The 16888-nt window shown below is 41.6% G+C and overlaps 1 protein-coding gene and 1 long non-coding RNA gene across 2 annotated transcripts; both read left to right on the plus strand.

Moving 5' to 3' along the window:
- The first annotated feature begins 13421 nt into the window (after positions 1–13421).
- On the plus strand, positions 13422–14096 carry LOC136354897 (uncharacterized). The gene is made up of 2 exons (XR_010738759.1): positions 13422–13662; positions 13744–14096. It is a non-coding gene; the product is annotated as an uncharacterized lncRNA (long non-coding RNA).
- Positions 14097–15752: 1656 nt separating this feature from the next.
- Positions 15753–16493, plus strand: LOC107276950 (transcription repressor OFP14). Its single transcript, XM_066307970.1, has one exon. The coding sequence runs from the start codon at positions 15753–15755 to the stop codon at positions 16491–16493; it is 741 nt and encodes a 246-aa protein (XP_066164067.1).
- The last annotated feature ends 395 nt before the right edge of the window (positions 16494–16888 follow it).

Here is a 16888-nt window from a genome sequence, read left to right on the forward strand (position 1 = left end):
AAATATCATTTGCAAAGTGATGTCAAGAATAAAATGATGTTGCAAAATGATAGTATATAACTTGACATGTATTGTGAATTAAAATATCGCATGAGTGAAGTTTCTAAAATGGAAATTATGCTACATTCTGTGAATATCAAGAGAAAAGAAAGAGAAAGAAAGAATATTCAAATGGAGGAATAAATGCTACGATTAGCTTCCTTTGACTTGCTCTTACTCAGGGAGTACATGGCCTACGTCAGACCTACACTAGCATTGACTGTGCGCCGTGCCGGTGTACTACTGTGAAACAACGTGTTTAACCCCCACAGTGAGCTTCATGAGGGCAAGTACAACGGGTCGGCGATACCCGTCGACATGCACTTTTTTTTTTGCGAAACCCCCCTCCCCACGGTGCTCGCTTCGGCCCATCTGTCGTCTCGTTCGTCGACGAGGCCAGCGCGTGCTCCCAGGCAACGCGACGGCGATGAAGCCCGTTGTACGACGCGATGCGGGGAGGCGACGGAAGCGCGGGATCAGCTCTCTCGCGCGCGGAACAGGTTCGCGCCTTCCTCGCCCGCCAAAATCTCTCTCGCGCGCGTTGAAATAGCCCCCCCCCCCCTGCGGCCCCATCCAACCATATTTCGATCTGGCCACCATGTCGCGGCAGGCACGGAAGGAGGCGGCGGCGGCGGCGCAAGATATGCTGAAGTTGGATGCGGCTTGGATGCGCAAGCCAGCTGCATCGCAATCTTGAAAGGGTGCGATGGCACTGATGCGGAAGGCCCAGGGAGGAGCTCGGGCGGTGTCGATGGTGCCGGAGCAGAGCAGTTCAGGGTTGGCGGCGCATGTGCCAGAGCACCGGAGTTCGGGATATGGCGCGGCTAGTCCACCACCAAGCTCCTTCACCGACTGCAGCTACTTCTTCTAAGATCATTTCATATATAAATATATATAATTATTATATACATGTTTATTTTACAAGTCATGCGGAATATTTAAATGTACTGTGCATTGTCTTATGTATGCAACAAAATGACTACAAAGATCAATTATACACTAGATCATCATGATTTGTGTGTCAAAGGATGAATTAAACACTCTACAGACAGCCAAACCAACAACCCATTGTATAAGCTGTCTGTTTAAGCTGTCTATTTGTGTAAAAAGACAGCAAGCTGTCTACACGGTTGTACTTGCCCTGAATATTTAGTGCATACTAACCCATGTACTAGCCGCACGCATCATGAGAACGATGGATGGCTAGGATTCATGGAGCATATGGACCAAGGTTCACATCTGAGTTGCATAATATGAACCAAGGTGCATATGCACCTATATGCATAGTTTGACAGATGTACCTACCTGATTGGTTCCCTTCATAGTGGCGGTAAGGAATGGTACATGTTATGATTTTTATGGTCCAAAATGGCCCTCAAGTAGTACTACAGTAGTTCGAATGAATTTTTTTTGTGGTTTTCCTTTTTTTTTCAAAGTAATGTCCTAAGTTTATTTAATATGTTGATAAAAACATGACATTATATTTCTAAAAAATATATAATGTAGATTCATTACAACATATTGTGAGATAATTTTGTTATTTTTTTACAACTTTAGATATGTAATTGATATTTTATTCAAGAATAATGTATTTCCATTTTCCCCCTCAACGGTGGTATTATCTTTCTATGGGCGGACTTTGTGTTCTCTTTGGTTTGCACTTGCAAGAATTTTTTTCTCACAGTTTTCTAGTCAATGCAAGTTTTGGGTTTAGATATAAATTATTTTTAAAATGCTATTTAGAGATGTGTCATTTGCAGGTTTTATTTTCAGAGAAATATCATTAGTATGAACATTAGGAGACCATTTGCACATTTTATTTAGAGATATAAAATCATTTTCTAAATGCTATTTAGAGAAATGTCATTAACAAATCATTTGCAAATTTTATATTTCATACAAAAGAAGATATATGATATATCAGTATGAACATATTCAATAAATCTTAATATATATTACTCAGCTACAAAGTCAAGAGAGATAAAAATAATAATAGTTTTTTATATGTACGAGTACAAAATAAAAATTTGCTTTGAATCAATGAACGTCTCGTGTAGTGACATACTAGTGCAAAAGGACAATTTGGGACAAACTCAAAATGTGACAGTGGCATTGTGTACCTTCCCCGGGTGTACATACACCTCCTCTCATCCACCGTCCATCCCAACCAGCAGCGATCGGATATTCCATCTGCGAATAACGGGTATGGCCGTATAGGATCCGCTAAATATTCTAAAATTATTGTTGAATTAGCGATGGATAATTAACTAACTATTACCGCTTATATATATAGTTGATGTAATTCAGCATGCGTGCAGTGATGAATCGTCAGTGTGCTTAGTTTGATCATGGCTAGCTAGCTTATTAGAAAGAGATCAAACCACTGATGAATCGGTCAATCTGTTTGGGTCGGCCGAGATTGACTAGGGTGTTAACAACATGTTAAGGTGTTCGATCTCTCTCTCTCTGCGTTCTGAACCTACGTACGGTCGTACATACTTTGGAACTACGTTCTGAATATGTATATTTCACCCGAGTTGAAGTTATAGTGGTCGTTTAATTGAGAGCAGAAGTTGAACGGAGCAATGCTGACCAAGCCATTGTGGCCACTACTGCCGTCCTGTGCGGGTTGATCGATCGAGCACGTTGAGTAAATCATAGGTATGATGCCATTTGACACGACTCAAATGCGTTATCACTTTATCAGGATGAGCATATTGCAGCCGCCACCGTAGACTCATCAAGCACAACTATATAGAAACGATTTTTTTTACGAGAACCCTATAGGTTGGTTATAGTTAAACTTCTCGCCCTTGCAAAAATCGTTTTCCAAGAAAAGGTTCACGGGCCTTTTCGCATACGGCCCCATAAGAGATCCGTCTCTGAAAATAGACTTATTTTTTTAGACGAGCCTTTTAAGAGACCACATGTAAAAATTTATTTTTTTTAGGAGGGGGCTCTTAAGAGACTGCATGCGAAAATAGATTTTCATGTTTTCTCCTCTTCTCTCCACTGCATCTTTCCTCTCCCACTGTTCTTATCCACTCATCCTACTCCTCTTATCTTCCTCTCCTACTCCCTCTCCTCCCTTCCTCTCCCCTTCCCACTCCAGCGGCTGAGGCGGGGACGGCGGGAAAGAGCGAGCGGCGTCAGCGGCGACGACTACTGCGACGACCGAGCCGAATCCACCGCCGCCAAGCCTCAGGCGTGTGGATCCGTCACCGCCAGGCCTTGGGTAAGCGGGATCTGCCATAGCCGGGCCTCGGGGGACTTTGACCACGATGGCAGCGGCCTTAAGCGACAACTACGACGATGGATCCCGGCACGACGGCAGCAGCGAATTTGACACGGTGGCGGCGGATTAGGGTTTATGTATTGTGGATCTAGGGTTTTTTGTTTTGATTTTTCTTTTTGCCAAATTATTTTTGCGTGCGGACGGCTCAAGTGTCCACCTGTGAAAATTGGATTTTCGCATGCGGCTGCGTTGACGGCATGCAAAATTCCGATTTTCTTCGCAGACCTTTAGGCACAGGCGGGTCGCCCGTCCATATGCAAAAAAATAACTTTTGGCCGCATGGAGAAAATATTTGGTAGTAGTGAACATTGTGAATCATTTGAGAAAGTTTACGGCATTTGAGGACGTAACATATTTTCTAATGTGCAGTTTAGTTTCATAATACTTTTTTATTCTAGCATTTATTTTATTTAGAATACTTGTCATTCTCACATTTCAAAGAACTTCTCTCCCTGCCCTCCTTCATCAATGCAGCCATATATCAATGAAGTCATAGCTCTCATTATTAGCTCATCTCAATCAACTTATTAGATCGACTGGTTTGGAAAAATAGTTATAATGTACTTAATGAGGATATAAATATAATTTTCTATATCTCTTAATTAGTTAGAGAGTACCTCATGAGGATATCATTTTTTTCCTGAAAAACAAAATTAATGGATTGGAGATTTTCCTTTCTATATTACGACCTAATCACTTTTCCTTTTTGTCTGTTTCTTTTCACCGATTGTGTTTTTTTTCAGGCGCGCAGCAACCCTTTTTTTTTTTACTTCTGTTTTGTTTTTCTCTAGCCATTTTTTTTTGGAACATGCACGTGAGGGGAAGGAGGATGACTCCGCTTTTTGAGTAGTAGAGATGTACTCCCTCCGTATTATGACGCTGTTGATTTTTTTATAAACATTTGACCTTTCGTCTTATTAAAAAATTTATGTAATTATCATTTATTTTATATTGACTTGATTTATCATCAAATGTTCTTTAAGTATGACATAAGTATTTTTATATTTGCATAAAAAATTTGAATAAGACGAATGGTCAAACGTTGGTTAAAAAGTCAATGGCGTCATATATTAAAATATGGAGGGAGTAAAAAAATTAGTACAACGTAAGAACACTGCTAGCATAGATCATTTTTCAGTATTCCGGATTGCAGCTCTTGCTTCCTAAAAAATTTTCAGTACCCAACCATAGGTTATAAGAGCATCACCAACAGATTATCTATAATTTTCTCCTAAAAATTTGTTTTTTGGTTTCCTAAACCGAAAATAGGAAGTGAAAAAACTCCTCCATCCAACAGATAGCCTAAATTCAATCCCCAAAACTTAAAAGTAGGCCCTTCTGTTAAACTACCAACAGAAAATTCCGTTTTTTTTTCTTTCACGCGCAGAAAGATCGCTATCTCCCACACGCGGGAACGAAGGAGAGAGGCGGGATTGCGTGATTGGGAGCGCCTTCCGCGCCCACATATAAACGGAGCGAGGAACCAGGAGAAGGGAACTTCAAAACTCGGGTAGGAGAGTAGGGGATCTGTTGGAGCTGATTTTTGGACTAAAATCCCTCAAAATCAGTTTTGGGAATCATATAGGGAGACTGTTGGTGATGCTCTAAGAGATTTTTGAGTTTCCACCCATATTATGAAATATACTCAAGAGAGTTTTACTTATGAAAAGAAAGAAAGAAAATGTTACAGACTTACTAGCTTAAAGTAAATACACACATATATAATAGTATTCATTATTCAAACAAATTTACAAAGAAACTTAATTATAAGAATTATCTGCTACTGCTACATGAACAGATACAGAACACCATGACCCTCTTCTACTCACTTGAGAGTTAGAGGCATATGCTTCTAAAGAAAAGATAAAAAGACTTTTTTTCTAGACTTGACCTTATGCAATTATGCATTCTTACAACACCCAAACAAATCGATAACAAAATTACAAAACGCTATAAAAACAATAACCATACTTGAAGGAACAGAGACCAGAACCAGAACCATGGCACTCTCGTTCTCTTAGCGATCGACATTCTCGTTTTTTTTTTTCAGACCGTCCACAGTAGTGCTACCGTAGAAAAGAACTTCAGTGAGAAAAGTAGGTGACGAACAGCGCCGCGAACATGAGCAGGTAGGCGATCGCCTGATCGATGGCCTTGGCGTCGATCACCCTCGTCGCCGGCGCCGCCGCCGCGCCTTGCGCCATGGACAGCTGCATGAGGCCGGAGAGGAAGAAGGCGGTGAACAGCAGCAGGTACACCTTCAGGGTGGCCATCTTGATGTGTGTTACTGCAAAGCTACCTGAAAGCCTGAAACTGTCTTGAGTTTTTAAGATCTTGGAAGCAGCTAGAGATGATCAGGCTGGATTGCCAACACTTTTCTTCTGATGTGTTTGTTTGTGGCAAATGCAGACGGGTTGGTAGGTATATATATATATAGATGCAGACATTTAAATATATTTGTAAATCTCCATTCAAAGTTGATCAGGACCTTGAGATTCAGGAATTATGCAGAGATGCATGGTGAATCGGTCAATCTGTTTTTCTGTCTGTTTGGGTCGGCCGAGATTGACCTGAGAGTGTTGTTGAGGAGGTGTTCTCTCTCTATGTTCTGAACTTTGGAGCTATGTACATGCTTGCCGGCTGGTGTACATTTTTTTAAGGTAATGTTTCTTTCTAAAAGATAACTAGCCAAATACCCATACATTGTAATGGATTATTGAAAATAGCTAAAATTAAGTTCTCGTTGAAAAAACTGTCTTTTACTTGGTTGAAACGAGATCTTTCATCTTGAAAACGAAATAAAAAAAATACCATGCTTAGGATTGCATTTCTAATGTGAGAAATAGACGTTTGGTTTTCGATCAGCACTTAAATATAGATCGATCACATGCTAATAAGTTTGTGAGATTTTTTCTTAATCGAGATAAAGCGACAGAAATATGCAGTATATATACAAACAAGCATCATGGCCACTTGTCAATATTGGTGGTGGTGGCAAACTCACTACCACCACCAAGAATTACAATCTTTTTAAACCTATGGCTCATTTAGTATAATTTACATAATTATGCTTTTATCTTATAATTTTTAATCTTCATAGTTCAATTTCAATAGATATTTAGGGTTAACATAAACTTACGGTGCAAACACTAATATTTTGACACTAAAGGAGACAATGCATTTATTTAAGTATATTTCTAAATATTCATTCGAAGTTGATAAAAATCTACATGTCCGTTAAGTCTGAGTTTCCGGCACGTGGTATATATTAGTTGGCAAAAATCTATATATATATGCTCAGTTTACTTACAGGCAAAGATCGATCGATCCGTCCGAACATGTGCAGTTCACACGAGATGGGGTGTGTTTAGTTCACGCTAAAATTGGAACGATGGGACGGAAAAGTTGGAAGTTTGTGTGGGTAGGAAAGTTTTGATGTGATGGAAAAGTTGGAAGTTTGAAGAAAAAGTTTGGAACTAAACTCGGCCATGAAGTTAGAGCATCTCCAACAGCCTCCTTATCCCCCTCTCTAAGTTAAATTTTAGCAATTTTGGCTCAATTTCACACTCCAACAGACTGGCTATCGAGCTGGCCAAGCCATCCGGCTGGCCAAAGTCCTCCTTCCACTAGCCAAATTTGACCAACCAAAATAGCCTAGCCAATCGTGGGCCCCACGCCGACAGCATCCCTCTCCCCTTTCTCTCTCCGCCAACCGTCGTCGTCGAGATGCCATCGCTGGTGCTGTCGAGGTCGTCGTTGCCAGACGCCGCCGTCACCAGCCGTCGTCGGCGCTGTCGCCGTCGCCAGCCGTCGTCGTGCCGTTGCCAGATCCGCGAGGTCGTCATTGAGCCGTCGCCAGCCGTCATCGGCGCCGTCGTCAACCGTCGTCTCCGAGGTCGTCGTTGACGGACGCCGTGCCGTCGCTAGCTGTCATCGACGTCGTCGCCAACCGAGGTCGTCGTCCCGTCGTCTCCGAGGTCGTCGTCGCCTGCCATCGTCATCGCCATGCCCCGGCGGATTCGGCCGGTGCGGCATGTAGTAGAGGACGCCGCCATCTCGCTCCTGCCGTCGTGTTCACCGCCCACGCCGATTGGCCGCCCCGCGTCCACGCGAGCTCGGCCCGAGCGGCGGCGGCGGCACCTACTGCAAGCTGAGCAGAGTGGGTTTGGGGAAAAGGGGGAGAGATGAGGAAGAAGAAAGGGTTGTAGAGACCAACACGTGCGTCCCACTGTCATAGGCTCATAATAGAGAGTATGAATGGAGAGGCTGTTGGAGTAAATAAGAGTTTGACTGACTAAATAAGATGGAGAGTTGACCAAATAGACATTTGGAGAGTTAGGGGGTGTTTGGGAAAGAGGGGCTAAACACCCCCTTAGATTTAGAGAGACGGTTGGAGATGCTCTTAGTTGTTTGAGAGTAGAAGTTGAGCAGAGCAATGCTGACCAAGCCGTTGTATGTGTGTGGCCATTTGTCGTCCTGAACGGGTTGAGCACGTTGAGTAAGCATTGGTTACAGTGTCATTTGGCAGTTGACACGACTTAAATGCGTTATCGCGCGCTTTGTTGGATGAGCATTGCAAGCCACCATCGTAGACTCATCAACATTGTAAACCCTTTAAGAAATTTTACGAGGTAGCACATATATATTTTTTATATAAAATTTAGTTCCTCAAATACTAGGATACGAGAAGGATGTCATTGTTTTTTTAAAAAAAAATGTTACCTCCTAAAATATTTCTTCAAGAGAAAATCACTCAAATCCTTTTAACATTTTACACAGCGGGATCAGGTGGGTAGATTCCACCGTGAGGACACGAGCCAATTAACATAAATTTGGTTTTGCTAGTGATTTTTTGACGATGTTTCGGAATAGACGATGTACAGCTCATGCCGTCGACGTCATGCGTACCATGAACATATATGCGGCCTTAGTTAAAATGACGAAGGAGTCTTCCCCGCAAAAAAAAATGATGAAGGAGTCGAAGAATCAATGAATCATGAAAAGCTGAAAATATGCTCGGTCGATTAATTACATTTTTTGCACTAATATTTTGTTGACTCTTGTGATTCCCCCTTTTCAACTTAATTATACTCTTTCGTATCCTACGTGCAGTTTCCCGAGCTACTAAACAGTACTCGCTCCATTCCAAATTGATCTATATATTTCATGGGTACACCAAGACCAAAAAAAGTTAATAACTCTCTCATACTATATTTACTCTATCAACAAACTCAATGCATGCACTATCCCCACTATTTCCTAGCCAATAGCAAATCAAGATATTGTATGTGGGTTATAAATGCTTGTGTGCATGGATGCATGCATCAATATCCATTTACTCCAATGCACAAATAACGAATAGACCTAATGAATGAACACAAATATGTAGATCATTTAGAAATAAACTAAAAAAACTATATGTAGATCAATTTGGAATGGAGGGAATATGTTTTTTATTAAAAAAATTTCTATGGAAAAGTTGTTTGAAAAATCATATTAATTTATTTTTAATTTTTTTAGCTAATATTTAATCAATCATGATATAACGAGTCATTCTGTTTTTCGTGTGGAAAGTATAAGTTCCCAACACATGTACAATAGAACACAGCCCTAAGCCTAACCCTGAAGGTACTGTCCTCCTTAAGCGTATATGACTTAAGAGCAAGTTTAATAGTGGAGTAGCTAATTATTGGCTATTAGCACATATTAAAGCTAACATGTATAATATGTTAACACATATTAAAGATAGGATTTATTTTTTTTCTATCTTATCTATTTCTCTTACTATGAATTTAATGTAAATATCTAGGAGCATGTGTATAGCTAGCTCTTGCATAAAAGCCAACACTCCTCACTTTTATTTATCTCTCTTTTCCATATAAGCTTATAGTTAGCTTATAACTCAGTATTATCCTTACTCTAAGTTTTACTATAGAAAATGACTACATGAAATTTAACCAAAAAAAACAATTACTTGCATGAGGAGTATGGAGAGTTACCACGTTTTATAGTGTTAATCCATAGGAGTAGTACATTTTTGGTTATATATAGTACATTTTGTATCTCGTTGAGGACCATAAAAACACTCTTAATAATTTAAACATATGTAACAACATTTTAGTATGTACAAACACTGCTTGCATAGATCGTTTTCGATCAGTATTTTGGATTGTAGTTCTTGCTTTGTACAACATGTTCAGCATCCAACCCTAGACCATAAGCAGATTTTTGAGTTTCCACCCATAGTACGAAATGTACTCAAGAGATGTTTTTCTATGCAAAGAAAAGATGCTTCAGGCTTTCCAGGAAACAGTATATGCACATACATTATTCAAACAGGTTTACAAATAAACTCAAACTATATGAGATATCTGCTTAATTACATTAAGATATATCATATATCTGTTCCTGTTTTGAAAGAAAATGTTTCAGACTTACCATCTTAGAGTAAGTGGACTGTCTAAAAATCATTCGACACATTTTGCTTAGAAAATCTGTCAGATTTTCAAGTCACCCAAATAGCTACGTACGGCTGAGATGAGAACGGGCGTTAATCACGTGAAGCCATAAGTTGATGGAACAAATATAGTAGTATTCAAACAAATTTACAAAGAAACTTAAATTATAAGTATCTGCTATTGTTACATCAACAGATACAGAACCATGACCTTCTTTAACTCACTTCAGAGCTAGAGGCATGCATGCTTCTAAAGAAATGATAGACTTTTATCTAGACTTGACCATGCAATTATGCATTCTTACAACACCCAATCAAATCACAACAAAATTACAAAACGCTAAAAAAAAAAGTAAGAACCATACTTGAACAGAGACCAGAACCATGGCGCTCTCGTTCTCTTAGCGACAATCTCATCTTTTTTTTTCCAGACCGTCCACAGTAATGCTTCAGTGCGAAAAGTAGGTGACGAACAGCGCCGCGAACATGAGCAGGTAGGCGATCGCCTGATCAATGGCCTTGGCGTCGATCACCCTCGCCGGAGCCGCCGCCGGCGCCGGCGCCGTCTGCGTCGCCGTGGACAGCTGCATGAGGCCGGAGAGGAAGAAGGCGGTGAACAGCAGCAGGTACACCTTCAGGGTGGCCATCTTATAACCTGTAATTACTGCAAAATCGATCTAACTGAAAGCCTGATGAAACTGTCTTAATTCAGTTCTTGAGATCTTGGAAGTAGAGATGAGTCTGGACTCTGGATGATGAGTTTGCTAACACTTTGTGAATTGTGAATGTGTGTTGGTTGTGGCAATGCAGACGGATTGGTATGTGTATATATAGCTGCAGAAGAAGCAGCTAGAGTCAGCTACCACTCTGATCAACCTGCCAGTGTGCTTTGTTTGATCATGACTTGAGAGATTCAGGAATTCTGGTGAATCGGTCAATCTGCTTGTCTGCCTGTCTGGATCGTCAGGATTGACTTGGAGTTTGAGACCTCTCTGTCACACGAGATACGTTACATGTGTGTGACATTTAATTTTCAGTTCTTGACGTGTCATTGCTGCGTTAGCTGGGCCGGCTACGATCTTAGCAGGACGAGTGAGTACTGAGTGGATGATTAATTTTTGGGGATTCAGTTTCAACTTCGATGGGCTGGAAAAAACGGAAACACCACTTTTGCCGTTTCTGTCACCACTAACGACTAATCTGCATGGTTTTCTCTGTCTCTGCGGCTCAGAATTAGAGTTGGTGTCGTGTGATTTCAAGTGAAATGAGAAGTCAAAAAATATTCTGGGTTGGACGATGTGCATGGGAAGTCGTGATTGGTGACCGGCAATTGCACGGTTTTGGAGGAATAACGCATGAAAGGACGGCGTTAGAAAACGGCACAACAACGTTGACCTTGGGCCTAAACAGTAGTAGTGCGGTTGATTTGGGAAAACGAATCGGTTTGGCCGGCTGCATGGCAAAGTGCATGTGAGTGTGGATGAAAAAAATTCACTGCAAAGTGCAAAAGCCTTGAGAAGTAGGTATATATCGTTAAAAAAAAAGCATCTCTGATTTAACCCATTTTTGTGGGGTTGCACATTGCACTGTGTTATTCATTTCAGATTGAATAAATAAGAAAAAAAGGGCTTAAGTGAATTTCTTTGGTGGTGGACAACATGCACAATTGAATTACTGCACGTGAAGCTCGATAAGAAATATTTAAAGTTTACCACAAAATTTAATTAAAATTTTGAAACTTTGACCGTCAATAACTTCTTAATTGTGTATTTAAAAATATATAAATTGTGTTGATGGTATACAAACTTGTTAGGTGGTGTAATTTACTACATAAATTTATGAAATAATCATTATGGTGCACGGACTTATCTAGTGCTTCTGAACTAAATCTAAAACGATTTATTGTGACTAATTATGTTTCTTCACCTGAGAGGGATAAGGATGTAGTGAGAGATTGGATTTTGTTGCTGTAATTGTGCTTGTAACTTATTTATTTTTAATAAAATCTATTTAACAGTAGGGGCCTCCCCTGCTATGTTCTTGTTTAAAAAAAGTTCGAGTTTGATTAGGATGTCACACGCATAATTGAGGACATGAGACATATCTTAAGTGTAAATAACCTTTATATATATACTTTATATTTATTTTGTTTTTATTCATTATTTGTATCCATTGCATTTTCCTTTTATATGTTTTTTTCTCTGTTTATATACCTTTTTCTCTGTACACTCAACACAACTTATTCAATGCTTGATTTGGTATATGTTTCTTTAAAACAAGTAGGAGCTCTGCTATTTTAATTGATAGAAGGGAAAAAAGCACATAGCATTACTAATCTCATAAGAAAAATGGAAGGCAACAACCAAAAACACGAACCTGCGTTTATTTTACTGAACTACGTACAAAGCCAGAGCCATTTTACTAACTGATCATATACATAATATCCTACTCAGCGTGCAATTTAGTGAAATTAGTTATAACATATTTTTTTCTTTCTTTAGTTTGCATACACTACACAAGTTTTTCACCGAAACGAGCAATTTACAAGTTCACGTATTACCTTCGATTTATATTATAAGTCGCTTTGAATTTTTTTTATAGTTAAATTTTGTTAGGTTTGACTGAAGTTATAGAAAAATATAGTGACATTTTCAACTAAAACAAACATACTAGAAAAGTATATCCAATGTTACATTTAATGAAACTTATTGGTGTCATAGATGTTACTAATTTTGTATAAACTTAGTCAAACATAACAAAATTTGATTAGAAAAAAGTTAAAAGGGCTTATAATATAAAACGGAGAAATTACTAAATTGCACACTAGTCTAATAAAGTTTGTGTACCGACAGTACAATTTATTCTTAAAGGATTCTTATGCGTTGATTTACCTTGAAAAGCTTATTTGAAAATTGATTTACTTATTTTAATATAAAATTGATTATGATAAGCTTATTAAGGTTTATTAAGGCTCTGTTTGCTGGCCATGGTTGGGAACCTTACCCTCCCGCACGGAAAACGAAGCAGTCCATTAGCATATGATTAATTAAGTATTAGCTAAATTTTTTTTTCAAAAATGGATCAATATATTTTTTTAAACAACTTTCGTATAAAAACTTTTTACAAAAATTGCACCGTTTAACCGTTTGAATAGCGTGCGCACGGAAAACGAGGTAAAGTGGTTGGGAACCCTCATGAAAGAACTCAGCCTTAACTTTATCATCGTACTGTTTTATGACTCGAAGCCCAAGGGAGTATTTGTGAAGTCATCTGCTATGATGGGCTTTCTGGCCATGTGAAAATAAAGGAATAAGTTCACTTTGTGACCCTCAAAAGTGATTAAAATCTAATCCGTGACCCTAAACCACAAAACCGGATATCTTGACCCCCAAACTTCTAAAACCGGTGCAATTTGACTCCCTCGGTGGTTTTGGAGGGCGGTTTCACTGACGTGGCGCCACGTGGCGCCTACGTGGTGATATTGACCGAGTCTTCATTCCACGTGGCGTTGACGTGGCAGCGAAATTAAAAAATATGCGTGGGACCCATTAGTCATTCAAAAAAAGAAATGTGGGCCCACTGACATGTGGCCTTCCTTCTTCCTCCCCCCTCTCTCCCTTCTCTCTCTTTCTCTCCCCTTCTTCCCCTTCTGTCGACACGCGGGATGGCAACAAGAGCGAGCAGCGGCGGGCGGCGAGGCCGGAGCTGCGGCGGTGGGCGGGAGGGCGGCGAGATCGAGCGGCGGCGCGCTGCGACGGCGAGGGAGCTGCGCTCGGCGGGAGAGCAAGCGGCGAAGGAAAAGGACCCCCACCCTAGACACCGCCCAGCCTGGAGCTGCGCTCGGCGGCGAGAGCGAGCGGCGGCGACAAGTGTAAGCACACGTTCGGTTTGTTTTTTTTCTTGTTTCTTTGATTCGTAGCCGAAGTTCATAACTGAATTTTCCTTGTTTCAGGACGACGTTTAAGAGGATCCTGAAGGCCAAATCGACCGAGCGATTCGATGGGCTCCCTTACCTGTTCTCGCTGCTGAACTGCCTCATCTGCCTGTGGTATGGACTTCCCTGGGTCGCCAATGGCAGGCTGCTCGTCACCACCGTCAACGGCACCGGAGCGGTGTTCCAGCTCGCCTACATTTGTCTCTTCATCTTCTACGCGGACAGCAAGAAGACGAGCGTAATTCTTCCCATCCTGCACCTAATTTTGTCTTAGAAAAATGTACTTGTAGACTGCAGTACTAGATTGCTACTGTAGTAGCCTAGTGCTGTACATTTTCAGTTTTGTCTGATGGCAATATGCCATCAAGAAAGGAAAAGGATGGTGGAGCTCTGCGCGCTGCCGCCGCCGCTCTCACCGCCGAGCGCAGCTCCAGGCTGGGCGGTGTCTAGGGTGGGGGTCCTTTTCCTTCGCCGCTCGCTCTCGCCACCGAGCGCAGCTCCCTCGCCGTCGCCGCGCGCCGCCGCTCGATCTCGCCGCCCTCCCGCCGCAGCTCCGGCCTCGCTGCCCGTCGCTGCTCGCTCTTGCCGCCATCCCGCGCGTCGGGCGAAGGGGAAGAAGGGGGGAGGAAGAAGGAAGGACTGACATGTGGGCCCCACATGTCGGTGGGCTCACATTTCTTTTTGTGTGAATGACTAATGGGTCCCACGCATATTTATTAATTCCGCTGCCACATCAATGCCACGTGGAATGAAGACTCGGTCAATATCACCACGTAGGCGCCACGTGGCGCCACGTCAGCGAAACCGCCCTCCAAAACCGCCGAGGGAGTCAAATTGCACCGGTTTTAGAAGTTTGAGGGTCGAGATATCCGGTTTTGTGGTTTAGGGTCACGTATTAGATTTTGATCACTTTTGAGGGTTATCAAGTGAACTTATTCCGAAAATAAATGGAATAAGTTCGCTTTTTGTCCCTTATCCTGATATCGAGTTTAAATCTAGTCTCTGAATATTATCGGATATAACACATCCCTCATCTTTCAAAACAGATACAAATATAGTCCTATGATAATATTGAATGTGGTTTTAGGTGATGTGGCACTGACGTGACACAAGAAACAAAATTAAAAAATAAAAAACCATGCAGGATCCACATGTAAGTAAAACAACAATCTTCTTTCCTATCACCCTCTCATTCAATCAGGTGAAGGTGGTAGAGCAAGGAGCAACCTTGGCCCCGACAATGGCTGCGACCTCAATGTCATCGGCGACTCATTCCGGCGGTACGGTTCGCGGAGGGCAATGTTCGCTAGCTACGAGGCGAAGGGGAACGTGGTCACCGACTCACTGTCAACCTCACCTCCTACCAAAGTTTAACGATGTAGGACGAAACCACCTCCAAAACCATCTGAGAAGTCGATTTGCAATGGTTCTAGAAGTTAGGGAACGGGTTATACCCGGTTTTGCACTTGAGGGATGCAATCCAACAGGGACATGACTTGTGGAGGCAAAATAGACTTATTCCTAAAATATTCTCACTGGCTTAGTTTGGAGTGTTAAACTTTTCTCGCAGGCCAAATTATTAAACATTTTACGTGGCCAAGTTTTCACGGGCCACACATGGCCTATTAATGTATACTGGCAGTCTAAACTTCAGCCTTTAAAATTTTCGCATGGCCTATTTACGATAAGAATTTTCACACCTCCATCCTCATATTCCAAACCTCTCTTGCAGGAAAATTTTTCCAAAGACAGGAATCCTCAAATATTCCCAATGAGGCCTTGATTGCAGTTGCATATATCATGCCTTAATTTGCAAACCATGGTTTTTAGCTTTTTGGTCTCAACTTCATAAAAAGCAGCCCTTAATGCTCCCAGATCAACTCCTTTTCCATTTAAACCCACCATAAATCCCCTGCCGGTAACTCCCATTACCGCAATATAATAAATAAAACAAGAACACCACCATTCACTCATCTCCTTCAGTTTCCACATTCTTGACACCCTCTGGCTCACAATCCCATTCAGCCATGCAAGAAGATAACATCAGTAAGAAAGCCAAGCTGCGAAAATCCATACAGCTCTTCCTCTCAAGAAACCTCAAGAAGATCCCACCGATTCACATCCCCAGCTCAGCCATCCCTGCGAAGATCACCAGCAACCGCCTCCTCTCCACCTGCAGGTTCCCCAGAACCCCATCGCTGCACGGCGGCGGCGGTGGCGGCGGCGACCACCGCACCACCGACGACGACGACGGCAGCAACGGCAGAGACCAGGCGGCGACGCTCTCCGACGTCGACCGCTTCCTCTTCGACAACTTCCGGTCCCTCTACATCCACGACGGCGACAACCATCAGCAGCGGCGACAACCACCACCATCTCCGGGGAAATTCACACAGCCAGCAGCGGCAGAGACATCATCATCAAGGTCAGAGTCGGTTGCAGAAGACGCAAGAGGAACAAGCTCGGGTGATGAAGACGACAACAACAGTAGTACGGCCATAATGCTGTTCTCCGTGGATCCTTACACGGACTTCCGGAGATCCATGCAGAACATAATAGAGATGCACCATGGTGAGGAACCTCAGCCGTTGGACTGGGACTTCTTGGAGGAGCTGCTCTTTTATTACCTGCAGCTCAATGAACAAAGTGTGCACAAGTACATTCTGAAGGCGTTCGCCGACCTTACTGCTGGAGCCCATGTCAGCTGCCCAGCCCGTGGGAAACCGCAATGGGCTGATAAGAGTGTCCGGAGTAGGAAACACTATTAGGGCACAAGATTGTAATGTATTTGCTTAAATTTTTTCACTCGAAAGTACTGAGAATAATAATGCACAAAATACAAATCCATATCGTGCGAAGCCATGTAAACTCATGATGTAAGGTACACTGCACATAAAATTAGTTTTACAACTCCCAACATTTTTAAATATGTGATGTCATAACTTTTTAACATCCGTATGAAACAAAAATATAAAAAATATAAGTCATGTTCAAAGTACCTTTAATGATAAATAAATCACAACAAAATATTGATAATTATTTTTTTAATAAAATGAATGGTTAATAATATGTGTAGAAGCCAATAGCGTCAGATTTTTTAAAAAGAGGGTGCGGAATGCTGGTTAAACAGTCAGAAACTCAGAATAACCTGAAACACATCATC

This window comes from Oryza sativa, chromosome 1 (genome assembly GCF_034140825.1).
Source record: "Oryza sativa Japonica Group chromosome 1, ASM3414082v1".
In the NCBI taxonomy this organism is placed as follows: domain Eukaryota; kingdom Viridiplantae; phylum Streptophyta; class Magnoliopsida; order Poales; family Poaceae; genus Oryza; species Oryza sativa.